At 32.7% G+C, this 13,191-nt stretch overlaps 1 protein-coding gene across 1 annotated transcript; it reads left to right on the top strand.

Annotated features, from left to right (window-relative positions):
* Window positions 1-530: 530 nt before the first annotated feature.
* Window positions 531-8,829, top strand: LOC138335349 (glutaredoxin-3-like). Its single transcript, XM_069284392.1, has 10 exons — window positions 531-663; window positions 863-977; window positions 1,330-1,404; window positions 3,312-3,437; window positions 4,237-4,321; window positions 5,077-5,166; window positions 5,931-6,075; window positions 6,955-7,068; window positions 8,118-8,250; window positions 8,652-8,829. Exons 1-10 carry the CDS (start codon window positions 599-601, stop codon window positions 8,700-8,702), a joined length of 999 nt encoding a protein of 332 aa, XP_069140493.1. The 5' UTR covers window positions 531-598; the 3' UTR covers window positions 8,703-8,829.
* The last annotated feature ends 4,362 nt before the right edge of the window (window positions 8,830-13,191 follow it).

Genomic DNA, 13,191 nt, shown 5'->3' with positions numbered 1-13,191 from the left:
ATGAAAATACATTGTAGGACTAGTCTAATGGTAGAATATCATAAGGCTATACATTTTCTTGAACAATAGATCAGACCAGAAACATAAAAATATATACATATGTAGATTATATCATTATAGGTTTCTGATCAGACATCACTTACAACTCCTTGTTTAAAGATACACTGACTTAACCTTCTCAAATGTTTATAAATCGTTGATTAGATATCCACATGAAATATTGTATTCAAGTATTTATAAGCATCATCATACTAGTAAGTACAGTGTATCTAAATCTCTGATACTACATGTATCCACAAGGACCTGGTACGTATATCTGTTGGTAAAAGAATCGTGACAGGTCCCTGTGAATGTATCTAAAGCTCTGGTAAAATTAATCCATCATAAACGTAGCTTCGGGGTCTTTTGAATAACAATGGGAAATTATATTGATGTAATTGATGTGTCCTCTACAAAACAACAAGGCTTTATAATAATCAGAGTAAAATATAAAAACATCCAAAAATTAGAATATACGAAAATAACGCGGGAAATATTTTTTGTTTTGCAAGACTTAACTCCCCTATCGGAAATCTTTTAGTCCTTTAAAAAGATTGCAATGGCTGCCGTACGGGAAATCAGCGATGTGAAATCGTTCGAAGAAGCTTTAGACCGCGCAGGAGGGTTGGTTATTTTAAATCAATTCTTGAAATTGAAGCTTTTAATTTGTTTTTAAAACTATGCTTGATCACAGCGGGAAAATGTTTCTGTCAGATAAGCAGTTAGTGAAATCGTTTACATGTAGGTGAAAAAAGTAACATCGCCTTGCATCATCATGCATCTTGCTTTATTCTTTAATTTTCTTTAATTCTGTTTATTATAGCCAACTTGTAGTGGTACATTTCTCAGCACAATGGGCACCCCAATGTAAACAGATGAACGAGGTCTTGGAAGAACTCAGTAAAGATACACAGGGTGCCATATCTCAATTTTTCAAGGTATGAAAAGATTTCTTTCATTTTTTTGTTATCATCAATCATCCCCTTTTTACCTTTTATGTGTTTTACATGATGCTACAAAAGAAAAACTTTGTGAGACGTTTCTAGTGTCAAATCCTTAGTCTGTGTATCCGAAATTGGCGAAAGATCGACATATGTTCAGGACGGCCTATCTACATTTATTTATCGCATATACCTGAATAGAATACAATGCGTAATTTGATCCTATTTATGTCATATTTACCCAGCTATTACAAATGGATAATACTAAGGATATGGAATATTATAAACTTGTTTCATGATTATGTCGTTGGGAATATTAATGTTTTAATTGATTAGATTACATTTTCAGCTTGAGGCAGAGGACCTTCCAGAGCTATCTGAAAAATATGAAATAGTAGCTGTACCTACATTTATATTTTTTAAGGTAATTTTACTATTTACAAATAATATAAGTTAGATCATGTGAGGTAAAATTTCATTATGTATGTAGCGGAGTCAGACTGCAGGGTCAATCATATGGGTGATCAGGGATGGGTTCAATTACATAGCAATGTAATTAATTAAATTACACATTACATTTTAAAATGGCATTACCATTACCATTACATGTATTTTGCAATATAATTAATTAAATTACCATTACTTTACCAATGTAATTAATTAAATTACACATTACTTTCAGTTTTTACTAAAAGAAAAAGACTTGGCACTATTGTAAAAATAGCTATCTTTATACAATACATATCCATGTACATTTGTATACTAATTTAAGATATGCATTCATTAATAATGTGCTTTAAATATCCAAATATTACATTTAAAAGAACAGTCCATTGTCGGTCAATACAATCATATCAAAGTACATTTAATTTTTTACGTTACATTGATAATAATCAGACTTTCAAAATTGGTGTGATCAGAAATATTACATAGTATGGATACTAGACAGACTACATTGGTAGAAGTAACAGAAATATAAAAAAAAGTATTAGGTAATAATTGTGTTTACATGATATATTGTAACTTTGCCACTTTTGAAATTCTATAAATGTGACGGTCAATGTAATGTATTTTACCCCATATTTTTGTCTATATCTATATAAATGTATATTAATTTTCTTAAACTAATTTGTGCTGGAAACTAAATCTTTTATTAAGCCATATACCTATAGTATCACTTTGAATTTCACATTAGGTGTGATTCTAACATTATACCTTGCTCTGCAATAGTGAAGGTAACGACCAATTGTTCATACTTCAGCTGTTTGCCCCAAGGTATGATTATCTATAATTACCAGGTAGCTTGTCTAGACCCCATGTTCTTCAAACCAAACTTTATTTTGAACCTGATTTAATACAATTAAGGGGCATATGTGGGAAAGACATTGTTCTAAAGAACTTTTATCAAACTATATTGTAGACATGCATGTTAACTAATCATAAGAATACTAAAGCTAAAATGAAGACAAAAACATTAGGAAGAACAGAAATATGGAAAATGTAATATGACAAATCTATCTATATTCATATCCTTAAAAAACATCACATGTAATTGAAATGTAATTGAAAAGTAATTGAGCATTACATGCATTTTGGTAATGTAATTAATTAAATTACCATTACATGTAATTGAAATTTGCTTCAATTACACATTACATTCAATTACTTGAAAAACTGTAACGCATTACAATTAATTACCATTACATTTTTAATTACCCCATGCCTCTGGGTGACCAGATATAGCTTTTGAGGTCCCAGGTTCGAATCCTGATATAGCCGCTCCATTTTTTCCTTTCCTGTTATAAAATTGATGAGCTTGCCTGTTTCAAGTATATTGGGAAAACACTATAATAAGCAGGGAATCCAGATATGCAAACTTTTGAGTTATTGTATTTTTGCATTTGGCTAGTGTTCAGAGGTACCAGGTTTGAATCCCAGTCTGGCCGCTACATTTTTCTCATCTCCTGTTCAATGCATATACAATGTACTGTACCCAAGTTACATTATAGCTTCATTTATACGAGAACAAAGTGTTGCACACGTTTCATGATCACTTTAATAAATGTACAATACTAGTGATCAATCTTTAGTATATCTACATGTTCATGCACATTTGTTGGTAATTACTTATCAAACAATTACGATTATAATGAAATATACTTGCACTTTGTCAAGGAAAGTACATGTTTACAATATGATAATATTGTTTCAAAATAATTGGAAATAAAACCTTATAAGGAAAAAAGGATATTTGTGATGTCAGTTAAAGTTTAAGTACAGTGTAGCTTCTATATCTGTCTTGATATTTATATTGATAGTTTTGGTTTTCAGAGCAAATCACAGGTAGATCGGCTTGATGGAGCAAATGCGGCTGAACTGACAAAAAAAGTGAAAACGTTATCATCTTTATCATATATTCCTACACCTAAACTACCACCTACTGCTCCCAAAAAACAGGTATTAACTATAGAGTAAAACCACTTATAGTCAATTCATAAATTGCAGAATAATATGAAATAAGGAAATGTTCATGCTCTAACAAACCAAGTATTGTAACTACAGGTAAAGATGATATTATCTGTAATTATGTTTCTCATTATTACAATGTATATAGATAATTTTGATATCTTGTAATTTTAACAGGGATATGGTTCTCTAATTAGGTGCCTAGTTTGTGCAAATATAAGTATCACAAATATAGGATTTTCTGGAATGATTTTATCTATATATATGTCAAAAAGCAGGGCTTTTTTTCAGCCTGATTTGGGGCCGAATTTCGGCCCCATATCCATGGCAGATCCTCTTCATTTTTTCCAAGCCTTAAATTTCCCAAAATCAAAGTTTATTAGAGATTGTACAAAAACATTGCATGTAATTAGTTGGCTAAGTCTTTAAATATTTGTGAATTAGCTTCAGAAAAGTACATAAACTTCACTGGAAATAAAAAGTCTTATTTGATATGCTTTATTTCATATGTTTTCCCAGATTTTTCGCACATTTCTCAAATTCAAAGCCACAAGCCCCATTCATAAAGGAGTGAGAAATAACTTTAAAAAGCAAACAATTTTGCATTACAATGTGACAGAAAATGACTGCAGCATTGTTAATTTTTGTGATCTATAAATGCAATGAACAATAATATAGGGATGTATTTGCCAATGTCTCATTCTGTGACAAAACAAAATATATATTTAATTATGCAAAATAGAATTTTCTGTTGATATGTTTATTTATTTATGTTTATTTATTTGTTAAGGACATTGATGAGAGACTGAAAGTACTGGTCAGTTCGGCTCCAGTGATGGTCTTCATGAAAGGTGTACCAGAAGAACCCAAATGTGGTGAGTCTCAGGGATTGATCTTGGGGGGGGGGGATACAAATTTGGAAGTTTGGACTCAATTGAATCTTTATTCAACATCTTGTTAACGGCTAGGGTCATTTTAGGATGTGCCAGCTTTGTTGATGGAGGAAAGCCAGAGTGCTCGAAGAAAAACCATCAACCAGCAGTCAGTACCTGGCAACTGCCTCACATGGGATTTAAACTCAGAGGTGGCGGTCTTGTTGTAATATGTCAGGACATTTTAACCATTCAGCAGACATCACAAAAGTTGAAAAAAATGGCCAGACATTCGGACCGGCAAGGACTGTGGGTATGCCGGACCGAACAAGCTTTTGCCGGACCGAACATTAATGTGAATTTTTGAAGTAAACATAACTTCCTGCTATTAGTATCCATGCAGCTGTTTTCATGATTATCTTATGCAGTTTACATTTTTACCAGGTTCGGCACTGCGTAATACTTCAGAGATGCCTTTTCTACTGACTTCCAGTACTCAATAATTGCCGGACGGTCGATCCGGACCGGATTTTAAAATAGGCGGTCCATGTCAATTTTTGCCAGACATGTCTGTTGGACCGGCAAATTTCGCTATGTCTGTTTAACCACTGTGATGGGTCTGTGCAGACCTTTGATTCAAATTTTAGACGTGTTGATAATTTATATATATAAAAATATTTGGTGCTTAACAGAGTAGACGGAGATTGTCGAGTGAATTTTATAATGTGGTAGAGATTGTTGTTAATTTGCTATTCCAGGATTCAGCCGACAGCTTGTACAGATTCTAAATGAGCGGAAAATTAAATTTAGTTCGTTTGATATTCTAGAGGATGATGAGGTGAGACAAGGTAAGCTGTTATGACACAGTTTGTCAGCTGGTAGTAAATCAAATTTCCAGACTCCTAATCTTCTCCTTAAAATTGAAAAAAATGGTAATTACCAGAGAGAGTATTTTATATTTGCATATTACAAATTTATCTGCCCTTGCGGGAAGGTATTGATTGGGACGTCATCTGTTTGGGAGCGTAACAGTATGAGATTCATTCACAAAATAATGACGTCACAATGAGATACATACCCACAAGGGAGGTAACTTTGTAATATGCAAGATGGAATATACTGCTGATAACGCATAGTTTGTGTGTCAAAAATTTATCATTTAAATCATTTTTTTTGACTCCATAACAACTGTATAGTGGCTTTATTTATGAGGGATTCAATTTTGCTCTCTTCTTGTGGTCAAGTTAATTTCAACGAGCTTAAGTACCTGCAAATAAAAAGGAAAGAATGTCAAAACAGAGAACCAGTATAGCTTATACACTATTAGACATTGACAAATGTACAAACATTTCTCCACACAAAATACCCATAGTAGCAAAGAGAATATCATTAAATTTTCTCACTGCAAATATTAAACAATAAGGAAATTTCTAGTGTGTGCAATCTCTGTTCTCAGTTACATTGTATAAAGAATTTCTAGCCCCCTCTCTATTTTTAGGTTTAATAATTTTCTAGTCCTCCTCTCTAATTCTCTGCAGGTTTAAAGAAATTTCTTATGACTCTCTATATTCTCAGGTTTAAAGAAATTTCTAATGACTTTCTCTATTCTCAGGTTTAAAGAAATTTTCCAACTGGCCAACATATCCACAGATTTACGCCAATGGTGAGCTTCTTGGAGGGCTGGATATCGTCAAGGAACTCGTAGAGACAGGAGAATTTGAGTCTCAGCTTCCAGAACAAGTGAAACTGGAAGACAGGTATTTAGTCACCTAGCTATTGATATTAGTGGATCGATATGTGATGTCTCCGGTGGTATGGAGAAAATTTGGAGTTTATCAAGAAAAACAAGCAATGAGTAATGCAAGTACATTGCAAATTTTTGCCTTTGGCCTTGAGGTGCAACATTAACTTTGTTCGATAGACCTTGAGTTAAATTTCAAGATTAAGGCCTCAGGTACTGATCATTGATGGGTGACTACATTCTTAGAAGTTAAGTTTTCTATAAGCAAAAACATTTCCTTAGATAATATTCCTTGGTTTAATCTAATTCTATCCTTGCATTTACAAAGTGATATATATATTCCTGGAGATAGGTATTGATAGTGTAATCATTTTAGTTTTTCGAGGAAAAAATATATAGTTTTCTCTGAGAAATATGACTTTATGCACACATATCTACCTGCAAGGGCAGATAACTCCGTTATATGCAAATGCCGAACAGGATGTGAAATAAAAGTAAGCAAAGGGTTAATGTTAAACATTTAATTTTACCCACTTTGTTAATCACTTTTCATACTCAGAGGTCTCTAAGGAAGGATTAACAGAACCTACAGAACCTCAAAATGAAGAACTTTGTTTGTTCTATTCCATCTTTGCACATTAAAGAGTTAACTCCCTTGCAAGTAGTATAGATACATATTGTGACATCATTATTTTGTGAGAAAAATTCAAGTCGTTTTCTCTGAAAAATATGACGTTATGCACGCAAACACAGGACGTCACAATCAATACCTACCGCAAAGGCAGATAACTCTATAATGTGCAAATACAGAATACTTCTTCTGACAAAAGTGTTCAGAACGAAGGGACTAAACCAAAATGAAATTGAACCAATGAAATGTCGTTTATTGTTTCAGGTTGAAGTCCCTGATCAATAAAGCGTCTGTGATGTTGTTTATGAAAGGTGACCCCCAGACTCCGAGATGTGGGTTCAGTCGTCAGGTGACAGCGTTACTAGGGGAAACGGGTAGGTAACTCTGTGATGTTGTTTATGAAAGGTGACCCCCCAGACACCTAGATGTGGGTTCAGTCGTCAGGTAACAGCGTTACAAGGGGAAATAGGGTAGGTAACTCTCAAAGCCCCAGGGATTAGGGTCTCTGTATTAGTTAATAGTTATAGAGAGTTACCAAAGTGATTTATTACAATAGAAGAACAAGTATTTTAAAGGACTAGATATGGTAATGACTCTTTTTGGCCCCTAAATCTACCAAATTTCAAATTAAGTATTTAGAAATTAAGTTGCTGCGTTTGAAATATTGAATACGCCCCTGATAAAAATATGATGGTATTTTTGTTGACAGAAAGGATGTTTTTAGCTATATAACCATGGTAACTTTGCATAAGATATGCAAATTTGAAAATTTGGTCAGTTTTGGCATATGTTTTGATAGTTTTTCTAGTAAAGTAATAGAGCACAACCTAGAACAAACTTTACATTTTAAAGGAATTAGCAGACATGAAGAATACATCATTTTGAGAAATAAAAGGTTTGTTCTAGAATGCGCTCTATGTTAACTAGATGGAAAACTGCATAAAAAAGGCCAATTTTGATGAAATTTTCACATTTTGCATAATTCATGTACATGTATAATAAAAATGGTTGCCATGGCAACTAGATCTGCTATATTACCTAATAGCACTATCAAATATGTCAGGTATGTAGTTAATATGTAAAATGCAAGATTAACATTTTAAAACAACCGGGCCCAGACTTTAAAAAATAGCAAATTTGGGGGCCATAAAAGACCCTTACCATGCCTAGTCCTTTATTCTGGCATCAGACTGAAAAACAGATCCTGAACACAGTAGTGTTATTTTCATCATTAAGAAAAATATGATGAATGATTATTCCTTGGAGTCTATACTCTTGTGTCTGATTTTGTGTGCTCTTAGAGTTTAGCAAAATAATATCATACAACGTACATATTCACATGTATTGATGTACACTATATTCTCAACCTAAATTTGAATTCTGATCTGTGTTTTGATTTTGTTATTTTATTTACGGCACAATTACAGAATTCCTTACGAGACGTTTGATATTCTGAGTGATGATGAAGTCCGACAAGGATTAAAGAAATTTTCTAATTGGCCGACTTATCCACAACTCTACGTAAAAGGAGAGTTAGTTGGTGGGCTAGACATCCTTCAGGTAAGAGTTTGTTGTTAGAGTGTATTTACTGTAAGGATTTATATGGAAAATTTTCGTACACCAAAATTAAATAACTTGCCTTAAACCTGTGTAAATAGGGATTAGTATTTATTACACAATTTTTACAAAGTAAAATGTTGTTTATATAATTGTGAAAAGCTGTAACGACATTTGCTAATAATGGTAAGCATATTTAACAACTATTGGAAAATGGCGACAACGTTTTGATCAGTCTAAATTTATCTAAAAATCGGACTATTACATCTAGAAATGGTTATTTAAAAAGCATAATTAGATTATATTTGATGTCTTTGGTGGAAGAGAAAAAATGAATAAAAAAAATGTAGCAAAAATATCTCAAAAATAAATTTCTGTATTATTTTGTTCTTTCTTTTTTACAGCAATTGAAAGAATCTGGAGAACTTGAGAGTATATTAAAGGAAGGACAATAAATAAACAATGCTTAAGTTGTGGTGAAAAGTTTGATGATCAAAATTCTGACGCCGAGGTGTTGTGGTGCAAGGAGTCTGGGATTAGGGTGTGGGTTGGGGGCAGGTGTTAAAACAGGTGAAAAAGTGGGGGTAGGGGAGTACATGCATTTGTAATGCTATGGAATGTAGAACCTTATGTTTGTTTAAGTTTAACTTAACCCACCGCTACTTTCCTTTAGAACCTGATAAACTTTTAACAGGGATTATCATTTCTTGATCCAGGATTATGAAACAATCTTAAACTTTAAGTTAAACTTAGCCAATTAAACACGATGCAAACTTTTGTAACATAAATTTTGGCTAAGTCTAAAGTTAAGATGGTTTTGGAAGTAAGAGCTATTTCCTAATATCTTGGGCCCTGGTGGCAATTTGAGAATAAAGATATTGTCTATTTCTGTTTTATTTGCATCCAGAGCATTGTAAGTGCAGTAGCAATATTTTGATAAGTTGTTGAAAGCTAAACTCTTGTATCTCTCATAGTTTTACTATGGGTCCACTACACCATCTCCAGGAGATAAAGTTAGAATGTATAACTATAAAAGTTTGATTTATAACAAATACTATAGCCAGAGCCATTTTGTATATTATGCATTTGTTTGGTTAGCTTCAAGATGCCTGATGTGTTGAAGATTCCTTACATAGAAAGTGATGAAGGTTTTTTTTCTTTCCTTTTTTTTTTTTTTTTAATGGTTGGGTTTCTCTTGCAATCCATCCATGTGAGAAAAAATAATTAGTTTTTATCCAATTTGGTATCTAGTCATTGTGAATACCTTATTGGTACAACTAATTGCACTATTATTATTAATAGAGCTAAAATTGTTTAATCTTTTATTCATTTAATGGTTTAAGAGTTGTCTCCCACCCTACTGCCAGTCAGATATTGATTGAAGTGTACAAATCCACAATATATTTGATTGCACTATAACAAGAAGAAACAACTAAATGGCCGATGCTGTCATATTTGTTATTCCCTCAGAGTTACTGCCCTTTATTTTGTCCGGTCAGAAGATATAACAGAGTCTGAGGGAAGAGAATTTAAAAATGTACACCTTAATGAAAATGCATTTGAACTTGTTTTAGTTCACAGGGATCTGACACAAATTTCAGCTATTAAAGAGCAAGGCTGTCATGTTGAGCTTGTTTTTTCCCTCAGGTCAAACTAAACTGGCAGCGTGTTTTGATTCCATAATAAGATACTACTAAATTTCCTACTGTACAGTATACATTATTGTAAGGTATTGCCGAAGTGTTGTTGAATCATTTAGGTATTGTATAATTTTCAATGGTTGATGCTGAGTCCTCGCTAGTTTCTGTTAGCAGAGTTATCTGCCCTTGTGAGTGGGAAATGAATGTAATATTAGTTAGGGGAGAGAAATTTCATCTTTTTTCTCGTTAGGGAAGAGAAATTTCAACTTTTTTCTCATAGCCATTATATGATATCTCCGATATTCTCATTGGGAATGAATGAAAAGACAAAGTTGTAAAGTATTCCATCTTTGCACATCAGAATTATCTCCCCATGTTGGTACATATTGCTTGTGATGTCATTTGCTTGTGAGTTAACATCATACTTTTCAGAGAAAACATTGTGAATTTCGCTCACAAAATAATGACGTCACAATGGAGTATGTAAAGACTGAATAGAAAGGTGCTCTAATTAAAAGAATTGGTGATTGTGTGTTAATTAAAATCTGAGATCATTCTTGGTGTCCTGTGAATGTCTGAATACTTTCCTACGTTGTAGTATGTTGAGCATATTTCAGACAATAAAATTTTCAAAATACGCAAATGTACAAAATTGTGTATTCATTTTTTCATTGTGTCTACTAAATAATTGAGATAACAACAGAAAAATACCAATCTAGACCATGTGCTAATGAAGTACTATATTTGACCCAATATGTGTCAAGGGTGTTTAGAAAAATTGAAAAAAATGAAAAGGTGCTAATGAGACAAAATTGTTGGGAACCTATACAGCTTTGGTCTTTTTTTATGCCCGGGCGATTGAAATGAGGCACTTAAAAGGACATAGGCACTTATTGGGAGAATATGATACTTAATTAAGATGGTGACAAGATTGTTAAAGAGATATTTTACTACAAGTTAAATCTCCATCTTTTGCTTTTACCCAGGGGGAATAAGTACAATCAAATCATCATTGTAAAACATTTTATTTTTCTTCAGTGGACTGTACAAGTAAACTGATTAAAGCTAAAATTGGCAATCATGTTTGACATTAGGCATTAGCAACTGTCATATATTTCCATACATGTATATAATATTATATATATATTCCCATGAAGTAAGCACTTGGTTTCACAAAGCTTAATATGACACAGTTTTGACCAGATAACCCATTAGACAATTAAATGTAAAAATGTAATCAATCAACTTCATTTATATTTCAACAATATCTATAAACAAAACTAACGTCAGTTGAATATTGTTTTCTAAAACTTGTATAACAAAATACCTCATATCCCAGTGAAAACAACTTTCTACCACAATAGGCGCTGTTATTCAACTCTCAGGGTATCAAATAAACGATGCAGCTGTTGATTAACAATTTGTTTATACCACATGTGGTATACGTAAACTCTGTACGCATTCTGATTGGCTGGCACGATGAACTTTGACCGAACTACATCTTTCTCAGTGTCGTATCACCTTTTGTCAACGTCATCAATAATCGAGTGACGTCATGCTATGCTGTGATATCGCCGCTTGACATCAAAACTGCTGTTGTCAATCCTCATCGTATTTCTATCGGCTAAAATCGGATATTATTGTGGTAGAAACAGGTCACACGACTCGTGGTTGTTGGATATGGAATTTATTCCACACTCGTAAGTTATTTTTCAAAAGTTACAAAAGACACTCGTTAAAGCTTGTGTATTTTGTAACTTTTAAAAAATAACTCACTCGTGTGAAATAAATTCCATATCCAACAACCACTCATTGTGTAACCTCTATTTATGTCATGTTGGATAATGTCATATTTCTTTTAATGTCATATTTTCATCTGACAAGCGGAAAACATGACATTAAGAGATTTCCTCTGTATTTCATTGACTACGACCAAACTTCACATTGAACATTGTTGGACTTAAGCACATGAATTCCAAGATACTGTCAAGTTTTAAAGAGATTCAGCGGACTTTCTGAGATTAAAAGATTAAACAAAGCCACATGTCAAAGAAATTAACAGCTACATGTGACCATCCTTATTCTTATTTAGCAAAGTAAAATAATATTCTAAACATTGCATTCATATTTCTGTGAACTTGACATGATTTTAAGCATACCATAGAAATATTTAGACTGGTCATAGTGTACATCTCCAATCTTATTATTATTAATGTTTTTGCATATTTCAGAGTTGCCTCCCCTGCGGATAAATATCCATTGTGATGTCATCAATTTATGACAATTACCTTCAGAAATACATGACGTCACAATCAACACCTATCCGCAAGGCCAGATAACTCTGTAATATACAAATACAGAATAGGTTATCGTATAACATATAACAACAAAAAACCCTTCACAGTTTATGGCATTTAACAATTCGAGACTTACAAAATGACATTTATGCCCTATGTGACACAGCAAAACATACATCAGGTACATAAAATAACAAGAGAACATCTAACCTTTTATTCTTCGACCATCTTAACTAAAACTCCTGAAGTTCATATTGTAACTTAAATGTCACTCACTTTTGAAAAAGCTGCAGTAGTCCTTTACATTTCATATTTAATTGTTTTCTGAAAATTTTGAATTTTCCAATATAAGTTAAAACTTTGTAAATAATTAAGTTGCTAAAACTAACTTGTGGGATTGAACTGTTTTGGCTAAGTTATCATTATTTTATCTAGTAATTACACCTTCTACTCTTTACGAGCTTAAAATAGTAGCAATGAATTTGACCTTGACCGGACGCCCCTAAAAAAATTGACTTTCATTATTCAATGTACGATATCGTGTGGATATATAAATCTGTTGAGGAATGAAGCAGTAAGGGAGACAACAAACTTTATAGTCATTTAACAGGTTAATTGACCATGTTACTTTTAACATATTTCAAAATTGAAAAAAAAAATTTAATTTAAAACAGTGAATTCAAGCAACAATAAACATATTGTAATATTTTTGACAAACGTCAATCAATGTAAATGTGTATACAGTAATACATAGGATTGGTTATACATGACAACTGATATCATGTGTTTCACTCAGGCACTGTCATTCTGATCAAGAATTTGTGAGTTCTGCTGACATTACTTGGTTGCTAGGCAACACTTTAAATAATAATGAGCATGGCAACAACAGCCAGATACTTATAAATGAGCAAAATATCACATATTTGCATTCATAAAGAAAGCCATATCATTCATTCATTGACAAGTTATTTTCTTTCCAGGAACACCAAAACTTGTACTGTACTCTT

The sequence above is a fragment of the Argopecten irradians genome, chromosome 11, assembly GCF_041381155.1.
Source record: "Argopecten irradians isolate NY chromosome 11, Ai_NY, whole genome shotgun sequence".
Lineage (NCBI taxonomy): Eukaryota > Metazoa > Mollusca > Bivalvia > Pectinida > Pectinidae > Argopecten > Argopecten irradians.
The sequence above is the reverse complement of the archived record's forward strand: the minus strand, read 5'-3'. Positions and strand labels throughout refer to the sequence as shown.